Genomic DNA, 25,119 nt, shown 5'->3' on the forward strand with positions numbered 1-25,119 from the left:
AAGCCTTGAATAGGATTCCAGCCAGAACGAGGGGGACTGTTACTCACCAAAGTCATCCAGGAGCAGAGGGGCAATAGAGAGGGTCTGGTTTCCATTCTTCAGGCCACTACCCTAAAGATCAAAGGCTCAGAGCTGGCTCTTGGCACAAGGGAACTCCATACCTTGCTACAACAGTCAGTGTGGTACAGTGGTTAAAGTGTTTGATGGGGACTCAGGATACCTGGGTTCTAGTCCCCATTTGGCCATGAAGCTCATTGGATGACCTTCAGCCAGTAACTGGCTCTCAGTTTAACCTATCTTACGGAGATGTTGTCAGGATAAAATGGAGAGGAAGACCATCCTTGCAAGGTGAAATAAGGCAGGAAATAAATAAATAAATTTCAGGTGGCATGGGCCAGTTAGCAGAAATGGAGCCAAAATGGGGCCACTGAAAAGGAAGAGGGAGATATCCCCAAAATAGCCCAAAAAACTGCTCTGGTAATGGGAGAAGTATCTGAACCACTGCAACACACATCTATCACACCAGTTTTGGTCATGCTTCTGGGAGCAAATTTCAAAATTTTCTCCAAATACAGATTGCAGTGCTACAGAAACCTGAAAAGCTGGTTTGACCAGAGACCATGGTGAGACAGAAAGAAAAATGAACAGGTATACCATGGACATTATATAGCCCTATAATGCCACCTCAAAGTTCATTTTTTAAAAAGCCACCTCTATGGCCTTAAGAGTTCTGTTCATTTTTTTCATGACAAATGACGCCCTGTCTTTAGATTAGTAGGGAGGCTGAGCTGAATTAGTGGGACCCCTGGGGTTCTTCAAAAGCTCATCAGGAGACCCTCAGAAGATCATTAATGGCATAGCTTTCCTGAAAGGTAGCTTGCCACCACAAAAGCCCCCCCACCCCTGGAGCCATAGGGGTGTGTTCTAGGACACTCTCTTGGAGCATCCTAGAACACACATGGTCAGCATGAATTGTGTGCTTAGAACCCTTCCCAGAACCCACTGCAACATGCAAATGTCTTTGGAAAACAAGACAACATAGAAATGGTTTCCCCTGGCTAGGATGTTTGAAAAATCCTGGACTTTATGATCCATAAGGTTACTTTTGTGTTGTACTGTGATGTGATCCATTCCAATCTATTCCTGGCACAACTTCTCCTCATATAAAAATCTCAATCACCCTGTGAAGGGAAAAGCTACTGTTTTCTTGACCAGGGCCACCCAGAAAGTTTCATCCTGATTCCATTTGGACAGATACAAGCAGATGTTTGCATTCGCTTTGATCACAATATTCCAACACTCCGGATTAGTACAGAAAGACGCATCCCACGGCACAGCTCTCTCCTCCGTTCTTTCTCTCTTTCCACCTCATGCATCAGGCAATTATCTAAAACAAAAAAAAGCACCTTCCAGTGTTTGGAACACGTTCAGAGGAAGCCAAGTTTATCTGTGGTTCTTGTGGCCACTTCCTTAGGCTGGCTCTCATCCCACCCTTTTGATCGTATCATCAGCTCTTTCAGAAGTTCCTCTTCTCCAACAGCCTCGGGCAGGGTAGTCACATCTTCTAACACTTCCTACACTAAATACCTGTACACCCACCTTTGGCCCTGCCCCCAGACCTGTCTCCTTCCTTGCAATAAACTCTCTCCGCCTGCTTTCTTAAAAGGCCACATCTGTAGATAGCATTATTCCAAAGTAATTACATCTGATTCCAAGGCTACCTACAGAGGGTACGGAACAGGATGGAACAGGATGGTGAGTTCTCAGGTACATCTATCCCACTGTAAGAAAAAGATACATTAAACAAATTCAAGGGGAATCTTGTCTATGAATGGCAAATAAATATAGTTCCATATTCAGAGCAGGGGTAGGCAATGTGGTGTCAGGGGACACCACTGTGCTCCCAGACATCTTTCATAGTGCCCACCAAGATGCCCTATCCCTTCCTATATATATATATATATATATATATATATATATATATATATATATATATTTATATATTCTTACTGGCACTATGAAATAGTTTTTGTCAGTGCTGAAAACTGAAGGCTTAAAGAAGTTATTCGCTGTCTTGGGTCTCAGATTCCATCTCTACCTTGTACTCAGTCTTTTGCGCAGGTTACTTGGCCTTTGTCACACCTCCCATGGCAGCCATTTTGTGGTGGGGCCTGGGACAGTTTGTCAAATTTCCAAATGTGCCAACATCCCCCAAATGGTTGCCTACTCCTGGTTCAGAGGCTATAGACTCTGGGCACCAGATGCTGGGGACAAATAAGCTACCTTCATCTTGTCCTGCTTCTAACCTTCCGCAGAAGCATATGGCTGGCCACTGTCGGAGACAGACCATTGGACTAGACATGCCTTCCTTTACTCATAATCCAGTGGGGGGGAATCCTATGGACCGATTCCTCTAAACGTTTAGCTTTCTTCCCTAACATTTTTCAAGAAATGTTTCAGTGTATCCATGTCTCACTTACGCTTCACACACACTCACTTCAAAGCACAAAGCCTACAGCAGCCATGCTGCCAGCCGCTGCTCTCCCAAGTTGTGGCTTCATTTTTAAACTGACCTGTTCGTTATTTTAAATCCAAGGACAGACTTGCAGAGGGTGAAATTGTCAAGATTTTGAGTGGTGGGGTAGAAATAACGAAAAAAAGTAGCAGCAGCTCTCAGACCATCTTGTAATACAATTTATGTAATATTTCTACCCCACCACTCAAAATCTTGGTAATTTCACCCTCTCCAATTATGTCCATGTTTTTTTCACCCCCTTTACTTTGGAAGAAAAGTCCAACTAAACTAGATGATATGTTAAAAATGCGTAGTGTCTAACAGAGCCTACTTTTCTTTTCTTTTTACTTTACTGTAAGTTCATGGGGGCCTGACCCAGATTGGACATGCTCACTGTGCACAGCTGGGGGGGTGGGATGGGGGGGGAACTTCCCACCCAGCTGCTTCCCCCTCTAGATTTGCTCCCCTCACATACACACAAGGGCTAAGAAAGGTGTGAGGGGGAAGGGACTCCATTGTTTTTGGAGTGAGAGGTAGCCTTTGAGCAGTGCTATTTTTTTCTATGGGAAAGAAACATGCAGCTTCAAATGGTATAATCCAGGAAAATGGATTACTACTAGATTTTAATTACTGGAACTCAGGAACTGTACATTGGAATATGAAGCATGTTAATTTTCGGAGGGGTAGGGTTAGATAAATTCATGGAAGATAACTAGCTAATTGTAATTTTTGTTTTCAGAGGGAGTATATGTTGAACCACCACAGGAAACAGGAAGCTGGACAAGGCGAGTTCTTACTCTGTTCCAGCAAGAATCACTAAAAAAATATTTTTTGAGCAGCCTTCCCCAATAACGATGCTGGCTGGGAATTATGGGAGCTGTAGTCTAACACTTCTGGAAGGCATCTGGTTAGGGAAGGCTGTTTTAGGGCGCAATCCTATACACATTTAGATAGAAAAAAAATCCTACAACTCCCAGCATTTCCTAGACAGCAGATAGTTCAAGCATAACCCGTGGGCTGTTTTAGGGTTATGAAAGGGTTGTTTATTCTTGCCCACCCTGACTTGAATATTCAAAATGGCGGGCGGCACACATCACAATCCACTGTGGCTTAAATGCACCACGCTGGGCTGCGGTGATCATGCAAACCTGTCAATGTGCATCCTGCAGGGCTCTTGGCTTCAGCCCATGGAGCCCAACATCTTGTATGGAACGCTACCCAGAATTAAAAGGAATTCCATGGAACTGTGCAAAATACACACTTTGAGGCTAACTGATGAACTGCATTTGCCAAAGCCAGCCAAAATCACTATGAAACTGGCCAACATTCCCTGGTGTGTATTCCCTTTACCTGACCACACTCTTTCAGATTTGGAGCTATACGTGACACAAGAGATCTGTGAATTAATCTTTCCCCAAATCTTTTTTTTTTAAAGCTTAAAAGCAGGGAAAGAGAAACTCCAAATTGGCTCACGAGGAAGGAATCTTTTCCAATCCAACTATACAGACAGGTGTTGTTAGCCCCGCTGGCAACCAGAAGTCAGGTGCCAATATTGATTGTTGTTTTTTAGCAGCTTCGGAGGGAGGCAATTGTGATTGGGAAAACAGCATGGCAGGAATAGTTAACCATCCTTCCCCTGAGTAAATCCACACACGACCTTATGTAAACCACCCAGAGAGCTTCAGATATGGGGCGGTATATAAATCTCAATAATAATAATAATAATAATAATAATAATAATAATAATAATAATAATACACATTGTGGCTGTTTTTTAATGTCAAGTGGACACAGATTTCACTTACTACAAGCAGTTTGGCCCCGAGGGTACTCTGTATTTCTTAGGAAAATTGTGGATGTACCTCTGTGTCAGGATAAGACTACATTATGGAAATAACATACCCCTTTATTTACTCACTTGTTTCCTGGCTTCATCTACAATGCTGCCCAGTATCTAAAGGAAACAAGCCAGCTGGAACGTCAATATTAAATTGCAACCGGCGTGCTCTGCAGTTCCAGAACACCGCCTGCACGAAGTATAAAGAACGTCAACAGCAAATTTGTAACAATCCAGTCAAAACAAAAAAGGGCATCTGGACATCAGGGAGACAAACCGGTAATTGCTTCTGCGGTCACCCAGTCCTTGCCACTGACCCCAACAAATGTGAACCTTAGGAGCATTAATTGTTTTACACTTCACCTGTGGATGTTTCTGGACCAATACCCCCAGGTGCTGAACCACCCACATATCTTCAGACAAAGGCAAATAATGGAGCCGCCGCCGCCGCAAACATGCAGGGAGCAGGAGAATGGAACCATTATGCTATTGTACATCTTTGACCACCATTTTGTATGTGTCTAAAAAAACTGGGGTCACACAGAGAGTGGGAAGGGAACCAGTGGATAACTTTCCTAGGAACTTTCAGCATTCAGATACAACCTGACGTTGGGGATTTTGAAAGATGGGCATTAGGTCTTTAGCTGAAAGGCCCACAGGGCGAAACTTGCTCTTTTCAAACTGACTTTTTTATTTTCCAAATTTCCTCTTGAAAACACTTGCTTTTTAAAAAATTCTCCATGTCTTCGATTTATGCTATTTTCACTCTTTTCCCTTTTTTAACCTAAAAATGTGGTATTCGGTTTATCAGGTATACTCCCAACTAAAGTAACACAAAAACAGGGCTCTTGACAACTGTTTTATAAAATGCCTCAAGCAACAACATGTGTAAGATTAAGTACAGTTATCAGCATCTACCCTGCCCCCAGACAGGATATCCTATGCATAAAGTATTCCTCTTTTGTTTGGAAATATCCAATAGCAGGACTTCCCGAGACAAAGCTTGACCCGCTCGAGTTCGGAAGTTTTTTCCTGAAGTATTCACCTAAGTCTAACTCCCTGCAGATTTATTCTTACTGTCTTTTCAGAGGAAAGAGAGAGAGAGAGAGAGCAACTGCTTCATCTTTTTTCTAACTTCTTTCTTAAAAAACATAGCTTAGGATCCGAGCGCTTATGCACTTTCAGCTTGGGCCTTTCCAAACTATGTGTTTTTTGCTTTGAGGTTGCACTGCAATTATTAATTTGCTGAGCGTTATACAGATAACATTTGCCCCCAGCAAGCGTCTGCATCGTGGTGAACGGACTGCAAATTTCCCAGCACTTCAAACTGCCAAATAAACTTGCTGGGAACATGCAATTCTTCCACCCAAAAACATCACCACCATTATAATGGTCTTCCTAAGCTTTCCGCTGTTGCTCACCAATAAATGCTTTCCACTCTGCACTGGAGTGCATCTGGGGATTGTTGTCAGAAAGGAAGAGCAGTATTATTTTCCTCAACCTCTCATTGGCTAGAATGGGGGTCAAACCTGCCACCCATATTCGTGGCTCACACCCAGACCCTTTGTTTCAATTAACCAGAAACCTCAGACTCCAGCACTTTTGGAAATGTGTAACTTTGAAAAACAACCATATAAATAATATTTCTAATTGCTTAAGATTTCAGAGAGGATTATTTTTGGCTTGGCTACCCCCTTCCCGCCATTCATACACCAATTAAGCTAGAAAACCACAAAGATAACTGTTTTGATAAAAAGGAACAATGGCCAACTTCTTCAACTGGGATGGGGGGGGATGCAGCCCCTCTCAGACAAGCCCCCACCCCCAGCTATGGCATCATTATGCTGATGTCTCATTCCCGGCAAAGAAGCCGGTATACCATGGGACCCTGAAGATCAGAAGAGACCCCTATCTATGTTCTGCTTTAGGCCCGGGGTGTGCTGTTGTTCCCTGAATGAAGGAGCTTGGGGTGCAGGGACCAAATGCAGCGGTCCTGTGGCCCTCCGTGTGTCTTCTGCAGCAGGGAGCTTTCTCTACTCAAGTACCGCTCTCCACACAATTTAGATCTAGGGCCAGCCCTACTATTAGGCAGAGTGAAGTGGCTGCTCAGATGCTGAGGAACAGGGCATGGCAGGAAAGTGTGGGAAGACATAGCTGTGTGTGCCACTCAGCTTGCCCTGCACCCTGCGCTCAGGTGCAATGAAGGAGGCTGTCCCATTGCTAGTGTGGGATTTAACTGCCAGTCCAGTCCAGCTGGCTTCTGTATGTGGAATTGGGAGAGCCATCTTGTCCTTCTCAGGCAGCAAAATGTCTTGGGCCAGTCCTGTTTAGAACACTAATTATGCAAGGTTCTAAATCATGCAAGGAGCCTACACAAGTAGCATGGGCTCCAAACATGCAAAGGGCTGCAGAGTTGGGCAATGGGGAAGCCATGGAGGGGGTGGGAGCAATGGGCTTGTTCCCACTGTCTCCCTTATCGAACTTTAATTCTGCGAGGGGGAGGGAAATGTTTGCATAAGGCTAATTTTGTATTTTCCCTGGTGTTTCCTGCAGCAAACACATAGACAACATATGTCTATAAACACCCACATTAGAGATGCCGGAGAAATCTGCAATGGATTCAAATTAGTTCAGATTTCTATAAAGTGACCTGTGGATTCTGCAGAGGACTGGCATTTTCTGAACTGCACACATCCTGCGGGCTTGTAGACACAGTGGTCAACCAGCTGTCGGCCAGGGAGCAATAAAGCAGGACATGGTGAAACAGCACCCTCCCACCCATGTTCCCCAGCAACTGGTGCATATAGGGTTACTGCCTCATTCCTGCGGTTTTGCCCCTGTATATGTGTCTGGAAACAGTAATAGGAACAGATGCATATTAGGGAAGTACAGATTTTTTTAAAGTCCACTCCATCTGTGTTCGTGAAATGTCAGGCAACTTTCCTTCCATCATTTGCACATTCACCGTGTCCTGCTTTGACGGTCCCTGGCCGACAGCTGGTTGACCACTGTGTGAACAGAGTCCTAGACTAGATGGACCCTTGGTCTGATCCAGTATTATTATTATTATTATTCATTTATTTATTTATATATGGCAGTTCTTATGTTGTTCACACTGTATGCACTCTCTGCAAGAAATATTGATGTCCATGCAGTAATTGGGTTAACTGTGTAAGTGTAGAACCATGCTAAGAGCCCCTGCCTTACAGTGTTTGGCCAATGAGTGCAAAGGTAGTATGATGACTGCCAGCACTTGCTGGCAGGCATTTCAATTTTATATCCCCCACCTCCCAAATCATTACTAAATACATTAACTATACTTTAATAATGATATTTAAGTTTGTGCTATTTTGCATCACTTACAGTAGTTCCTCCAGTGTAACTCATAGGCTATGGCCACATACTTCTGGCCAGAAGCCTGAAAGACTGCTAAGGACAGCTACTAGCTTGAAACCTTGGGAGAGCCACTGCTTGTCAGATCACATAAGGAGAGACAGCAATGGTCCTATTTCACATAAGGCAGCTCCATATTCTATGTCTCCTCCCCAGGCCAAACCCATTTTGGGGGGGAAACAAACAGCAGCTGTATTTATCCCATTTCACCACAAGAGGGAGCTGCAGAACACTTCTCCCATTATGCAGCCTATAAATCCCTTTCCCCTCCCCCCTCCTTTAACTGCTGCTTTATAGGCAATTACAACACAAGGCGTTAAGCCATTAATGTAACATATATCCGCCTACATATTGTCATCGCGCGGTCGCAGGCCTATTTCCAAGGGCCTACTCCAAGCATGACACTGCTTGTCACGGGCTTCCGAAGGAAAAGCCAAATAGCTCAAAACGGAAGACGCTGGTGGTTTTATTCTGACTGAAAAGAGAGGCATCCTCTATATTGCGCAGCAAAAGAAACTACAGAAATGGAAACAATCATGCAATGATTCAAAGGTTCGCACCAGACCTTCTCTCTCGCAAAGTTATAACACCACTGCTCACACTATCACAACAGAAGCAGCAGTTCTTGGCGCTCTATCAAAAATCGCTTGTGAAGCTGTCCTCCAATCTAGGGATCAGTCCTGTGCACCAGCTCTCAGGAACACAAGAAGAGCGCTGCCGGATCAGACCCATGACCTCTCTAGGAGGGAATCTGCACGTCGTACTGAAGGCGCTTGCATGCGCCCCCAGTACGCCCCCAAAACGATGGTGTAGATTCCTGCCTACCTGCAGCCCAGAAGAGACGGAGCCCTGCGGCGGCAAGGATGTGGCCGGATTCCCCAGCCGCCTCCTCCTCCGTCTCTTCTGGGCTGCAGGTAGGCAGGAATCTACACCATCGTTTTGGGGGCGTACTGGGGGCGCATGCAAGCGCCTTCAGTACGACGTGCAGATTCCCACTAGTCCACCATTCTGGTCCCAAAGTGGCCGGCCAGCCACTGCCCTATGGGAAGCTGACAAGCAGGACATGAGGGCATTCGGAAATGTCCTCGCTGCTAGCGCTAACAATCAGGAGGCATCCTGCAACCATTCCGACTTCTTTCCTTTAACACATGGTCCATGTTAAGGAAAAGGATGGAAGAAGCGGTGAGAAAACATGGCAGGGTTACAAGGGGGAGACAACACTGTCTGGATCCCCTGAGAAATTCTGTGAATGAGGGAGAGCGATGGTGTGACGAAAGCCCTCATGAGTCAACCTCTTGCTGATGCCTGGGTTGTCCAGATCCAAGAGGGCCGGCCCTACCATAGGCAGATACAGCTGTCTCAGGTGGCTGCTGCAGGGGTGGGGAGTCATTTCTCCTGAGCCCCCTGGCTACTCCCATCGTCCTGACCCACTGGTTCCTTGTTGCTGGCTGTTTTGTCTGCTGACACTTTCAGGCATACACCTGTGGAAACCTTCAGACAGTGCCATGGGGAAAGGATCCTGACCTAGTGAGAATCCAGGCCATGGATTCCAGCACAAAAACAAGGAAGAAATAGTTCTCAAAGTGCCTAAAACAATCCCTTCTTCATGGTCTTTTAAAAATAAAGGTGAGACTATCTTTGTAAAGTGGGTGGATACAGTATCAAGAATATATTTGTGTCAAACATTAGAAACATATTACATTTATCAATGATAGGAGGGAAGTATGTAGTTGGTTGTGTTATAGAAAATGCTTTGCTGTAATCTTTTATATTTTAAAAAAATGTTTTTAATTGTGAGTAATGATTCCTATATAATTATTTGTGTGGTTTTAGAGCGTCATCAGACAGGGAGATTGTGTTTCCCTACCATTGCTTCCCCCCCCCCCACACACACACATTTCTGTCCCACAATACTTCCTCTTTATTCACACAGGGAACAAAGAGGACGTAAACAATAACCACGTGGACCATTCAGTGGGTGTTTTTATTGTGCTACTTTTCCTGCACACAGCAGGAAATGGCATCACATTTCGCTTCTCAAAACCCCCCCAACAGATTTACCGGAGTCTTATTTTGTCATGGAAAGAAGACCAGAAAAAGTGGGAGACACGTGGGAGGTGGACAGCGTCATCAAAAAGACCCGCAAAAAAACACGAGTGCCCAGTAACAAGCGTGCGATAATGACACCCTTAAAGTCCCTGAAAAAGGAACTATATTTCTGAAACACATTGGGCAAACAGCATAAATGTTTTTGGCACTTTGAGAATTATTTCTCTCTTGTTTTTTCTGCAGTATTCAGTAACACTCTCTCTTCTTGGTTGCATGCATCCCAGCATGCATCACACATGTGCATGCTTTGCCCTGTTCACACGATAAATGTGGTCGCTGCTGCACTGCAACATTTATCTAAGTGGGCAGATGCCCGGCGTTGGAGGACACGACTCAGCAGGGTATTCCATGCTGCATGTCCTGTGCCCCCGAAGTTAGCTCTGCTGCCCGCAAGTGTGGTAGAGGAGGGCACAATCCCATCCCCAGGGTTTAGGTAAGATTCCACTGCCAATGGGTCTGGTAGGCTTTTGGATGTGGAAGTGGGGGCAGCTTTCCTTTGCCACAGGTAGAAAAATGTCTTGGGCTGGCTCTTCGTCAAAGTCACGTAACTATTTGCTATAAATTTCAATCAATATTCTTCCAACATCTTTACCATATCACTCTTGACCAAGGATCAGGATATTTTGCAATCACTCCATAAAACTGTGTGCCCTACTTTGAAAAATACCATACAAACAAAAGTCCGATCTATTTGATGGGTTGACAGGAGAAGAAATGGAGGTAGAAAATAGTAACTTGCCCAAGAAACTAATTTACATCATCAAACTATAATTAACAACACTGCACCTTCAATAATAACCAGACTTGCAATTAGCCACTTGCCTGATGGTCACCAGATAAAAATTGCTTCATGAGCCTTGCTTCGTAGGAACCAAACTGCACCAAAAATGCCATTTTGCTGCCCATACGTTCACATGAGGCTGCACCATGAGGACTACAAGCATGATTCTGTCTTCTAGCCTTAGAAAGCCAATTCTACCAAGGAGAAACTGAGAATCCTTGCACAGTCACCATATACAGTCGGGTAGGAGACACACACAAGTGTGGACTTTCACTTGTTCCTTCCCAAACTCAGAGCCCACAGCTCTTAGTTTTGGAGGTATGGTGCCGCATTCCCATTTGACAAGTAGAAACAAGGACAGTGCTGAGGGACCAATGGTTGGATTTCCATTCATCCTCTAAGCTTCAGAGTCTTGAGTGAAGGAAATATGTCAGTCACATGTACTGTGGGCTGAGCACTGATGATGGAAGCGGGGAGGAATTATGTATTAAGCCTTTCTATCCTCGGCTGACATTGTAATGGGTCTTCTACATTGGCCTTCTGAGTTTACCAGTGTTGTATCCCTTCTTTCCAAGGAGTCAGGGCAGCAAACGTGAGGCCTGCTCAATTTAGCCTCACACAACCCTGTGAGGTAGATTAGACTGAGAGACCATGACTGGCCTAAGGAGAACCCTAACATTTCATGCCAAGCAAGTATTTGAACCCAGGAATTTGGAATAAGACCATGAACTAGTAACCCTGTTTCCCTAGTTCAGAGCTAAGTTTCTGAAAAGTTCCCCACCTCCAAAGGAAGTTACCCTTTCATTTTTAACAATGAGTCTTTTTTGTGGGGGAGCATATTCATATCCAGAAGTAACGGATGCAAACATACACATAGATTATTAATCTGTGAAAATTCACTGAACAATTAAAATATTTCAAATTGTGTGTATGAGGTGGCATTTGCAATCGCCAAATTAAAAGAAAGAAATCTAGGGTTTTTAATGATTATCATTACAGCAGTAGTAGTAAGTAGTAGTAGTAGTACTCCTGTTGCAACAGTAAAAGATCTATAGCTTGCCTGGAAAATGGTTGGAAGTTCGGAATATCTGCATCCTCCATTAATATACAACTATTTATATATGAAAGAGAAATTAAGAATACAAAGAAAAGGCATATCATCTAGGATCCTGTATCGCCAACAGCCCTAAAGTCTGAAGCTTTTGTCACAATAACAGAAGTTAGCACTTAAGAGAGCTCCTAGACCACCCAGTGCCATACAAACATTAGCTCCTTAATCGCTCATTAGGGGCCATCATCTAGAACACGGTCGTGGCTCATTGAATAAAGCCGTCCCTCTCGAACTTTGTGGAATTGCCTCTCTTTATCATGATCTCCCTCTGCCAGAAAGAGAGAGAGAGAGAGAGAGAAGCCATATGTTGGGAGGTAAAGAAATCTCACTTGCAGATTCTGGTGAGCAAATATACAGGGGTGAGATGCTGAGATGTCAGAACTAGACCAAGATACTTTGGTGCTGGAGGTGGAAAAGCCAAATTACACCCTTCTCCTTCTAATCAGCAGGAGGCACAATTGCCCGGGAAGCTCTCCTGCACATAAAAATGAAATAAAAGTGGCTATGAGGCGTTAACATAAACCTGCATGTTGCCTCATTTTTATCTGGATACATTATTCCATGTGTTTTTTACATTTTTGAAAACCTGTCCCAAAGCACTTGGGTTGTGCTTGCTAAGAAGGCCAAATCATCACTTGCCATAATAGGCAAGTGTAATCTGTGCAGTTCTCTGTCTGCACTTGAAAAGGGTTAAAACCTAAATCCCACACCGTCTAACCAATACCAACGTCTAATTTAACAATAGCGGCTTATGAACCTTGGCACTTAAATTCTGCATCTCCCAAGTCCCCCTTTACCATTCAGCTGCTTAGCCTAAAGCTGCTCAGCCCCTCCCTCTGTGACGTTCAAGCAGCTAAGCCAGACAGCCGGAGCAGCCATGGCACAAGCCTTCTGCAGAAAAAGGCCACTTGCTGCCAGATGGCGTGTGAACAGGCCAGTAAATAAATATCTCCAGATCTGCTACCAGAACATGCATACTGCCAGAGCTTGTGGAAATAGCTTGCTCTCTCTAATGTTCTAAGGAAGCCACCTTATTTTCTTGATGTCAAACAAATGTTCCTATTTTCAGAGAGGGGAGGTGCCTCCCTTCCGAAACTGCCTACAGTTGCCCGTCTCCAAAACTGGAAATGATTGTTCCTGGACATCTTCATTTATGGGGAATGGCCACTTGTATGTATAGTGCTTTCCCAGAGTCTTTTAAGCAGCGCTTTTCCTCCCTGCGGGAATCTGAGCCTATGCCAAGGCAATTTTAAAGTAGCATCTATCTATCTCTGTGTTACAAAAAAGAGAAAGGGTTTACAGAACGCAGGCTACCAGGGGGATTCGCTTGCATATCTATTCCTGGTATGGCCTTGGCCTCCTTCCAGTTTGACTGGCTCCTTGAAAGACCATCAAGGAAATTCCCCAGGAGACAGCCTGGTTTCAAAGCAGGATCCACGATACCAGAGACACATAATTGTTTTTACTTTTACAATTTTGACTATTGAAAAGGGCTGTGCAGGGGGCTGCCCTTAATGATTGCTTGGAAGCAAGAGTTGACTCCAGATTCTAGCTTGCACGCCAAGCTTTCCATTCTTGCAACAGTGTTGTTATAGCCATTTGGGGACCCCGAACTGGAAAAAGCACCAGTCTCAACTTAGTGCATATAACCGCTGCTTCACCTTCAGCACACACAGACTTTCTGACCATTGATCAGCCACAGTCTTTGTGGCCCTCGTCATTTTATCCCTACAAGTGGGCCAGTTTCCAGTCCCAGGCTTTCAGCACGCTGGCGAGATGCTAGACCTACTATGCTTCACTCATGTAAATTTATTATGGTACAACCATCACATTTTCAGACCATCCAAAACAAAAGTACCAGATCAATCCAGCTTCTTCAAACCCATTACAGGAGAAGAAGACTCTCTTCACATCTGTAGCTCTCAGTCTGCTTCCATGTAGAGTCCAAAAGAAGTTTCAGCATATCTTTGATTAAAAGTTTCCCTCAAATTCCAAGTTTTTAAAAATTCTACACCTTTCTTGATACAACAGACCTTACATATTTTAGCTATTTTTTTCTACCTAATTCATTGTTTCATCAGCAAATTCGGGCCCAGGATCCCAATTTGATCCTCCTGGGGTACCCGAATGGTCACCCCTTTCCCCCTGCCCCCACTGCCTTTTGCCCAGCCAATGATCATTCGGTGGTTTCCCATCTTTTTTTCCCATTCTAAAAAGTTTGAAATGCCTCTCTCCTAAAGCTTACTTACTAGAAGTAAGAGTTTTAAGCTACAATATTATGTGGGGTGTTATTTTGGTGCCACTCCTTTTGCCTTTAGCCCCACTCACCACTGGAATCTGCCTCCTTAGAGCTTCTCTGAAATTGAATTCAGCCCTTGGGCTGAAAGTGGCTCCCCACCCCTGATGGACAGAGCCATCAAATCACATACAAACCCTGTAAATCCATCCTCAACAAAGGACAATCCAGAACATGAAATTCCAAAGTACTTTCACATTTTGTGTCCAGATTTTAAGATACGAGAGTATGAAATCAAACTGGGCTAAGCTTTGTGGCTCAAGCCCTTCCCTATCATTACGTAATTTCCGGTGTAGTAATAGCAGGATGCAGAAGGACCGCCCCTCCCCCCCAGTAAGTTCTTCTTGCCACTCCCCACTCCACAGCAGCCAAAATAGTCTTTTATGACATATTGCCAATCACTTCTTTCCCATGTACATGCCCAAAGAAGTCCTCGGCATTTCACAACTATATTTAACACAATCACATTTTACCTCCTTCCTTAATAGGAGTATGAAGAGCACCAATTCAATCAGCAAGGAAGACCACCCACCAGTCCACTTACCCAAATCCCAGAAACAGAGCACTATTTCCAGTCTCTGATGCCCAACACCATCCATATTTCTGGAATTTGAGTGGAACTATCCTCTATTCTACTAATTTACAGCCTTGCTGATCATTCTGTAAGTACATCAAACAACCCTTCCTCACCTCCAAGAAATGTAAAGAACATCCAATTCCACCATTACCTATTACAAAGGATTTGGCAAGGTAGACTCACCCTTTTCAGCATAGCTAGGTATGAAGGAAGCCTCTGATGGTACAGGGTGTGTGAAATTTCTGGTCTGGCTGTCATCAGAACCAACTTGTGTTGAGTAAAGCTCGGTTGAAACCCCTTCAAAAGAATAAAGGAAGCGGAGAATATAAGTGCGGCAAGTCTAGCAAAATATCACAAAATAATAATTTTTTAATGATACCAATCCATAAGGCCAATGACAAACTAGAATGGGTTTAACAAAGATTCACGAGTACAATAAAAGGTAGCCATTCAAGCAGGTCCACAAACGATACTAGCCTACAAAAACAAAACAAAACAATAGCCCACATACATAGTACATAATATGCTAGGCAGTTTTTTTATATAATTTCCAGGGTGCCCACCTGGCAGAGACTGTTATTGCCACAGGAAGATGGCTTTTGCAAACCTGTGGTAAAAGATGTACTAGACAAAATCCATACAAAGATGTGGGTGTCTTTGCATTTGTTTTTAATACAAATAGCAACTGCTGGGATATCATGCAAATTGCCGCTTCAGAGGAGCAATTTTCATCAAGACCACAGCAGAGTAGAAAGCATTAAACTTCCCCTCTCTGCCTGTTGCAATCCCAATAATTATCAGGCCCCAGCATCTGCCATTTGCATTTTTTTAAAATGCACGTTAAGTGGAAAGACACATTTAAAGCACAACCTTATCAAGTTGCTGCCCACTAGATGGAAGCCTCCAATCTTGGAGGCCTCCGAATATCCAGTACAGGAGAAGTAACATAGGCAAATTTTGCTCCTGTCTTCCTTTTATTTATTTTTAAAAAAATATTTCCACTAGACGGGCCTCTGAGCCTGTCTGCTGGAGTTGCACTGTTGGATGTGGGGCCAGAGCTGAAGAGACCACAGGATAGAGTATATCCTGGCCTCTTCTCCTTCATCTCCTCCGGAGCCACTGACACACACTCCTTTTTCCTCATCCTGTCCTCATTCGAAGTCATGACACTTGGAAGTGGAGCCACTACAGAGCTTTCTGCAATGCCTGGGGATGGGGGGAGGTGAAGACCCGAGGTTATAGCTCTGCCTATGGCCTAGGAGGCAAAAATCCCTAGAAATCTATAGCCTCTCAGACAATGTCAAGGGACCACATGATCACACCCTGAATGTGACGCTAATTTAACCCAGACATTTTGGATTGCTTGCCATGTATATTATTGTTTCAGTGTATTCACTGGATAAAACTGATATTTATCAATTATATTTGTTAGTAATTAATTTAAATTCAAGTAAATTCAAGTAAAGTAAAGACTCAATACTTTTCTTTTAAACATTTTACTGACTTACAGTGCAATCCTATACATGTCTATACTTAGAAGTACATCCAATTATTTTCAATGGGACTTACTCCCAGGTAAGTGTGCATGTGATTGCAGCCCACATTTTCCTGGGCATCTGCTCCATTGAACTTAATGGGACTTATTTCTGAGTAGACATCCATAGGATTGCGCTATTAATAGTTTTTTCTTTTGTCATTTGTATATGGATATTATATTTAAAGTGAGTTGTTTACAGTAGATCTGTGCACATCATTAGATTAACCATTTGCAAGTATGGTGCTGGGTACTTGGGTTGTAATACTATTTTGCATAGCTTTGGGTTGTTGAATCTGTAAAGCCCTAAACACTTTGAGTTTTGCACAAAATAGGGTTGGGCAACTTCCATATCCTCAGAAGTTATGTTAATCTGCAATTCACGGTCCTGAGGATGGTGTCACATTTTGCTTTACAACCAGACCAGTTCTGGTCACATATTCCATAACGAAATAAACAAGGGCTTCTTGGTTGTGGAGGAAATACATTTGAGCATGACCAGGGTGTTATATACATAAACAAAAACCCAAGAGTGTAGGATACTTACCTGTAAGCCACACAAAATGTGAAAACAATTTTATTTCCCTGACAAGAAACTGTGGGCAAAGCTTTTGCTAACTTTGACTTAAATTTGTTAGAGTCAGCAGGGGACCAAAAAAAAAAAAAGCTATGAGTTGTGGGCTGTCAACTGGTTACCAGTGTGTTAAGAATTTGGACGTAAATTGATGGACCACAGTCCATAGTCAGACTTCAGTCTGTGTTTTGCTGGCTGCCACCTCAGTCACAAATACAGAAGAACATGCTTGCATGTGCAGGATGGAAGTCCAAATCCTGCTATCACTGCTGACCTTTCATGAAATGTGGCAGCTCTTAGAGGCTGCCTCCTTTTCTTGTTAGCTCTATTTCATGAGAGAGCGCACACCTTTTTAACACCACAAAAACAAATCCAAATGACAAGAGCACAGAGAAAGAGAGAAATATCATGGGTGCTGTGCTACAATTACAGAACTCCTAGACATGCACAAAGCCCACCCTACTGTGAAGCTGTATAATGGTACAACACTGAACAACACCTCTGCCTTAACTATACTACTGTAGCTGTAACATGTCTATATAACAGATGGGATGCTGAGGCTGTGAGCTGGTAAGTTGTCCAAGACCATTCATGGCTAACTTTAGACTTGAACCAGAGACTTCCATCTCAGAGCTCACACTTTTAACCACTGCGCTAACAGTGGAGGATCTTGATCACGGGTTTTGCTAGACTCTTAAAAGATCCGGGGTCCAATAGCTCATCTTCAATTACAATTAATTTGCAAATCTCCTTTTGTCCCTTCCCCAATGGCCCCCACTCCATGCAATTAAGCTTAAAAGGAAAAGCCTCCATGAGCATCAATGTAACTTTTGTTTTCTAACCTTACTTGCTATGCGGATGATGGAGATTTGAGAGGGGGCAAACATGAAGGGAGGGGAAGGTTAATGTTTCTCAACTGGTATCCCCACCCCACGTGCCAAATTTTAAACCTAAGAATTTTAAGATGGTGTGATTGTTATTTTAATAAGCTCTTTTCAATAATTTAATGTATTATATTGTATTTAGTTTTGTTCCCCGCCTCAATCCAGGGAGAGGGGAGTAATACATTATATTATTATTATTATTATTATTATTATTATTATTATTATTATTATTAAATAAGCTCAGAAAAAAACCTCATTGTCACCAATGGAAGTTTTTTTTTAATAAGCTTAATTGCCATGCAGGAAGGATTTGGGGAAAGGAGGTTCAAGCATGTCGGGTGGGGAAGATTAACCCTTCCCAGCTGCAATCCCCCTTGATTGTAGGGCTCTGGGGAACAGATCTAGGGCCCACGAAAATAGATTCGGGGCCAGGGGCCCATGCCTACTAATACCCCTGATCATAATTCAGAATTCTGACAGCCACGTTTAATTTCTGCTATAAATAAATTAGCGGGGGGAGGGGAGAGAACAAAATGGATGTATCACGGTGTCTTTTTACCAGTCTACTTAAATTACAGACAGATGAATGGATGTACATATTATTTGTACATGCTGCTGCACCCTTGGAGCAGTTTCATATATGTATGCTCTTCATTTGGCAACTGTAGCATCAATCAGTGAGCCAGAATCAAACACCAACAGATAAAACTTTTCACATCTCCTGATATCTCAGATTCAATATTTTTCAATAAAGACTATATATCTGTCTAGCTGTAAATCATGAAGGATGTTATCCTAAGCACACTTCTAGAGAGTAAACCCCATTGAGCTCACAGGGACTTACTTCTGAGTAAACATGAAGCATGTTTACTGGAAGTCTGATTGAGGAATTATACGGAAATCATGCAACATACATGGATGTGTGAATCAGATCCAAATCAAGCATCACTATAAGCAATGTATCAATTTACAATATACCAATCCTTACATTGTCTGTTTACTGCCGTTTCACAAACAAAGAAAAAGTGTGTGCCACCCTCTCCCAATAAATAAGAGTGATTTTCTAGGTAGTTCTATACATTTCAGGTGCCTGGCACTGGGGAAAGATAAGGAATCCTGATTATATAGATAGATCTCCACATGTAATCGATGTAAATTACTACCACACTCCAGAGGGTGGCACCATTAACAAATGCTCCAAGAGAAGATTCCTGCCCCACCCCTATCCAAGCCCATTACAGCTGAAAATTGCCTTCTAACAATGGCCAATGTCCCATTGGTCAAGGCCTATCAGTGGAAGAAGGTCAGCTAATAACAGTCCAGAGATAAGAGAATGGTTAGAGGATGGAGACGATGACAAAGTGGGAGGATTTCCTATTCACAAAGGGAACAAAAGTCACATATTCCTGGCCAGGTGTCACTGCCATGTTGTGTTGGAAGAGGAGGTGATGCTGTTAACAGACCCGGTTGATGGAGAAAGATGATGTTAATCATCATGGGTGGAAGACGAGGAAGGAACCGATGTGCAAATATCGTGCTTGAATCCCGTTGAAAAATAAAAAGTACACGCACACACACACACATATACAGATGCCGGACAGCTGATAAAGGGGGCAAAGACAGCTGCTGAGCTCACTCAACACACAACAAGGAATGAACCCTGGGAGGGGAGGGGAGGGGAGGAGGGAATTTGTCTAATTTCAACATGAAACTTAAAACACAAAGCTACTGACTGCTTACCCTCGCCTTAGCAAACCAAACAAACAAGTTTGTTTTTAGCTGGAGACCTAAAAAAGAAAGAAGAGGAGTCCTGGTGGAGGTTTGTATGGCTAAATTAAGCACCATGCTTAAATGCCCAATCTGCAGGCAGCCCCCTACCAAAGGCCATGTCCAGTTACTAGTGGAGGAGGCATGAGTAATATTTCTCTGTATCTCTCTAGCACTTGCATGAACACCAGGGCCAGGATCAAGGGTAGGCATAGTTGGGCACTGGCTGACGGGCCCCACGCCCAAGCAGGGGCCCTCTAGAGTTGCTCCTCACTCTTCACTATCGCCTCCTGCTTGTTCCCCAACCTCTTGCTTTGCCCAGACAATGGTAGTGGTGAACAAGAGCAGCAGCAGATGCCACTGCCCATTGGATCTCTTTCTGTCAAGCAAGCAAGTGGCAACAATAATGACAAAGAGGATGAGTAGCAATAGCAGCTGGTGACAATGGCAGTGAGAAAGGAGACTCCCCGAGTGAGGGGGTCCACTGAGGGTGCCTTGCTCAAGGTCCCTCAAAATCCTGGAGGTGGAACTGATGAACAAATGCATATACCCCTTATCTGACAGGCTGGATTAGGTTTATGTACCGGGGCTCCATGGAGAAGCCACGGCCAGTTGTTAAAGGCAGGAACAAGCGCTCTTGTTCGTTCACTTGCATTCCCTCCCTCCTCTTTCCCCCCACCACCCAAATTGGACAAAACTACTGGTATGCTACTGGCTCACTAAGATCACAAACAACTTGGGATGTGCGGCATAGGAATTTTATCTGAAAGTTCCCAATGTAATATGTATGGCCATTTGCTGAAATTCTTTGGCTGAGTGTTAGAGGAAAATGTGTGCCTGTACCTCAGTAGAATTATAAGGCCCAGCCCCTGGGTGCAGAATTTCTTTTAGCCCATGGGACAAATTCCATTTCAGAGAAGCTTTCAGGGGGCGCATTCCACTGGTGGGCAAGGCCAAAGGCAAAAGGAAACAGGGCCAAATTACCAGCATATTTTATCTTAAAGCACTTATTGCCAATAACTAAACCTTACGAGAGGCATTTCAACTTTTGAGAATGGAGGAACGCTGCACCAAGCCTGGGAAATCATCAAACAATTTTTGGCTGGTGGAAAGTGGGTGAGGCCTAGGAAAGGGGTGGGGGTATCTGAGGAATCCTGGAGGGCCGGATTGGAATCCTGGGCTTAAGCTTCTGCACCCCAAACCTGGCTTGTAGATGAGTCAGAATGGAGGACGACTGGAGAGTAATGCCAGGATCCAGAACTGTACACAATATTCACAAGGTGGTCTTACCAAAGATGGATATAATGGCATGATACAGGTCATTTGTCTTCTTTCTCAATCATTATCAAACATTAAGGGTGCAATCCTATGTATATTTAGACAGAAAAAAGCTCTACAACTCCCAGAACACCCCAGGCAGCTTAATTTGCCTTTTTCATTACCGCAGCATACTATATTGATTCAATCTCTTGACCATAACCTTTTGACCCAAAATCTCTTTTCAGGATAGTCCACTGAACATCCAGACCAGGTCAGCATATATATGGTTAGATTTATTTCCCCCCCCCCCAAAGTGTATCACTTTGTATTTACTTACATTGAACCTCGTCTGCCATCTTGTAGCCCATTCAGCCAGTCTACAGAGATCTTGCTGGGAATTTCACAATCCGGATAATTTGACATGTCCTATGAATTTGGTTACCTCACCATTCAACCTCGACTCCATATCATTTATGGAAAAACGGACCTTTAAAGATCTATATGCCCATTCAATACTGACCAAGATGGACTGAACTAGATGCTGACTCAGTATCAGGCAGCTTCCTGTGTTCCTAAATTTATATGTTGCTTCTCTGGCCATCCAAGGAAACTTATGAATATAACTAAACATCATAAACTGCAATCAAAACTAGTCCACAATATTGTCCATAACATCATAGAGCTGCAAAGGCAATGGTTATATAGCCATCAAGGAAAGATTATATTTTTTCTTGGCCAACCTTCCTCAACATAGTGCTCTCCAGATATGTTGGACTGCAATTCCCATCATTCCTAGCCAGCATGTCCATTGGCCATGCTGACTGGGAAGGACAGGAATTACAGTCCAGCATATCTGGAGGGCACCAGATTGGGGGAGGTTGCTCTTACCTTTCATTTAGCTAATAGTCAGATATGCTTCTTTAATGGTTAAAAGACACTTCCTTCAATTATTGTTGATAGTTTTGGATGGCTGGTGGCTACTAGGCTACTGAACACACCCAGCCAGCTTGGGTGGGAGGTGGAGAGAAATTTCCAACAGTTGGAATATAGCCAGGAAAGACAAATGTTTGAAGTGAATTAGCAAGAAGTCTCATGGGACTCCAGCGATTATGTTGGTTTTGGTGTGTGTGATATGTGGGGGGTGGGAGAGATAAATGGTGCTACTTTAAAGTGCTGTGTCTCGGTGCTTGCCCACTACCCATATTAAACATCTACCTTTATAAATAAAGTTATTACGAAAAAGTGTCCCGCGTACTCTTCACAACAGTGTGAGGGTGTCCTTGCAACCGCATACTCTGTAGAACATGAAATACATCCATTTATAACTACAGTTCTGCACCTTCAATGCTACATAAACAAGTGAGTATCATGTGTGACAAATTCTAGGCATTTGCTAAACTGAAATAACTGTTCATGAGAACAGGACCCAAGATTCACTGGACCTGTTTCTGGAGTGTGCATGTTGGTATGTGTTTGTTTGAGTATATGAATATGGTAGTGGAAAAAAGCCCAGATGCCTGCATGGATTTGACATGCTTGAAGCTTCGGTTCACAGTCCTATGGAGAATACTCTGTACCACTGTTTCTTCTGCAGGATGTAATCCCTTCCAAATTGAAATGGAAGTGAAAATTTAAAAATAACCTTTTCGTTTTTCCATTATTCAATTTGTTTTCCCATAAAGTTTATGGAGCAGCAACAATTAGATGAGTCCAAGTTACAAAGAAAAAACAATACAAGGGAACAACTTTATCAGTTTCTAAGGAACTATTGTCCCCAAGTTGTTGGGGGGGAAGGGAGGCGGGAGCCTCATTAGCGTTTAATGAAAATGCAGGGAATTAAACCTCTAATAGCACAGAAGCACCCTTAATTAGTTTGTACCCCAAATCCCCCAAACTATCACTCTTTAATGCAGGTTCAAAAACAAGACAGAGTCCCAGGGAAGGAACAAGTAAGGCAACACATGCAGAAACATCTCACAGGAGGTCTAGTGCCATGCTACTTTAATTCCACAGAAGTATATCAAGGCTTGCTGTACCTTTTACAGCATGGTGGGGAAAGACAGAAGCAAACCGCAGTCCCTATTAGCTGGCGTGCTTTTTTATAAGGCCACTGTGCCCCTGCCTTGCTGCAGCGACAGGCCCAAAGGTGCAATGCGTAATTAATGAAGAGAGAGTGCTTGATACATATTGATTTGAAGTGAGCTGCATCAGCCTGGGATTCTGTCTCGAGTGACATGGAGCCTAGAAGGCAGAAGCAGAAACTCCAAGCCAGAACAGAACAATTAAACATTCCGCTATGTAAGCAGGGGCCCGGTCGAAATTAGAGGGCCCTAATAACGCACTACTCATGGTGTGGAAACTCTGGCTTGCAGAACCTTCTTGCCCTCCAAAGCCCTGCCCCATGGAAGAATTCCAGCTGTTATCTCTGAGAACAGAGATAACCCCAGGTGGCAGGGGATTCAGCTGGTGCTGGGTGTCAATGGAAAAAGACAAAATGGAGAAAGACAAGATACACCAGGGCAATGGCATCAGTGGGCATAATGATGGGAGGGCCCACCACAAAATGCTTCTGCACCGCCAGCATAACACAATCACAGGTCATAATTTTGATAGACATGAAGCAATGCATTGCTTCTGAGCATGTGCAGTGTGCCTTCCATGCCTTCCCACTAAGAGACCACAACCAGGCCTCATACATCTGGGTATCAGAGCCAATGGCTCCCTGGACAAAAAGTACAACTTCAAGGCACATTTGAAATATATGGAAAACCAGTTTGGAATTGACCAGAGTCTTCCTGAGAATGTTGCTTCTAGACATAGCAGGAGGAGAGATTATTATGTTAAATGCTGTGTGGAGTAGGGTCCTGTTCTATCCTTGACACTAGGAACGTTCACAGACACCAGAGGCCTAGGCAGTTTAGAGTTCAGCTATGGTGCAATTTTCTGGAAATGTAGAAAATGGGCTCTTCCTCTGCCCTCATCTAAATTTCCTGAAGTTCCTTCAAACCCTCTACTCCTGCAAGTACCATTTTCTAAAATGACAGCAATTTTAAAAGAATGTTAGAATGAAGGGGGAATGTGCTAGAAAACGTTATAAAGACAGATCAAGAGTCTTATTTTATACCTCACAGATCTACACATGTGGGGAATTTGGTATTGGATACAAAATTTCAGCTTTTTTTAAAAAAAAGCCAAGTTTCTAGCCTTTATGAATGCAAACATATTTGAGTGTGTATGGGGCATGCCTGGAGAAATCCAAAGTGAAGTTCATATGTGCATGCTCTTCTCTTAAAGATTGCAACATTAAGTGCAGATGACTTGAAATGCTGAACGACCATCACAAATCAGACACTACAGACAGAGCTTTTGTATCACCTCAAGCTCGATGCTTTTTTAAGAAGGTTGTTCACACCCTCAAGTGAGACACCGAATTATCAGATTTGTGCAGGCTGAACAATTTATGTTCCCTGGGCACAGACTTTAGGTTTTTATTACTGCAAGTTAAAAATCACAGTCCAGCAAAGATAGCCCTGTGTACATGGATACATTTTTGCATGTCCACCTTAGTGCGTGAATGCCAGCAGATGGCACTACATGGCTTGTAACTTAGGGGAGCCCAGACAACAGCTGGGTGCACAGTCACCATCTGGTCTTGAAGCTCACTCACCCCTATCTGCAAAGAAGTTTAGGTGCCTTCCCTACATAAGAAGTCTCCATCACCAGTTCGCAAGCAAATCTGTAGACTGAATTTTAAAATCAGAAAAGAGACACTGCACTTCACAGCCTCATAAAGGAGGCCTATGATATGCCTTACTAAGGCTGATTCACGTAGGAAAATAGGAAGTAGCCTTATACCAAGTCAGACGATTGATCTATCTAGCTTAGTACTGCCTGCACCAGCCATCCCTAACCTGGTGCCATCCAAATGTGTCATACCAACTCCCATCAGCCCAAGGAAGCATAGGCAATGATTAGCGTTGACGGCACTTGTAGTCCAGGTTAGAGATGGTTAGTCTACATTGGCAGCAGCTCTTCAGGATTTCGGACAGTGAACATTCTAAGCCCTACTTGAAGATGCTGGGAACTTCTGCATGCAAAGCATGTCCTCTATCATTGACCTTCCCCAAGTAACACATACTTACTTGCTTCCCACTGCTGCAGCCACGGCTTATTTTAGGATGGTTCAGTGTGATAGAGCACATGCTTCGCGTGCAGAAGATCCCCGGTTCGATCCCTGGCTTTTCCAGGTACGGCAAGGAGAGACTCCTGTCTGAAACCCTCAGGATTTGTCAGTGTCAACAGTACTGGGCCAGATGGACCAATGGTCTGACTCGGTATAAGGCAGCTTCCTGTGTGCCAAATGGAAGTGTGAAACAAGAAGTATACGTAAGCACCCAAAGCCAGCAGTGATTTCCACTATTACACATGACAGCATGTTTTCGGCCGCTGCAATCATGGGAATCACTGCCAGCTGCATTCAC

The 25,119-nt window shown here is 43.6% G+C and overlaps 1 protein-coding gene across 1 annotated transcript in view; it reads right to left on the reverse strand.

Moving 5' to 3' along the window:
• SKAP1 (src kinase associated phosphoprotein 1) overlaps positions 1 to 25,119 on the reverse strand; it is a 385,397-nt gene that overhangs the window by 307,038 nt on the left and 53,240 nt on the right. Inside the window, exon 4 of the mRNA XM_063138165.1 lies at positions 14,803 to 14,916. Coding sequence (XP_062994235.1) covers positions 14,803 to 14,916 — 114 coding nt within the window. The remainder of the gene's footprint in view (positions 1 to 14,802; positions 14,917 to 25,119) is intronic.

This window comes from Elgaria multicarinata, chromosome 11, assembly GCF_023053635.1.
Source record: "Elgaria multicarinata webbii isolate HBS135686 ecotype San Diego chromosome 11, rElgMul1.1.pri, whole genome shotgun sequence".
Classification (NCBI taxonomy): Eukaryota; Metazoa; Chordata; class Lepidosauria; order Squamata; family Anguidae; genus Elgaria; species Elgaria multicarinata.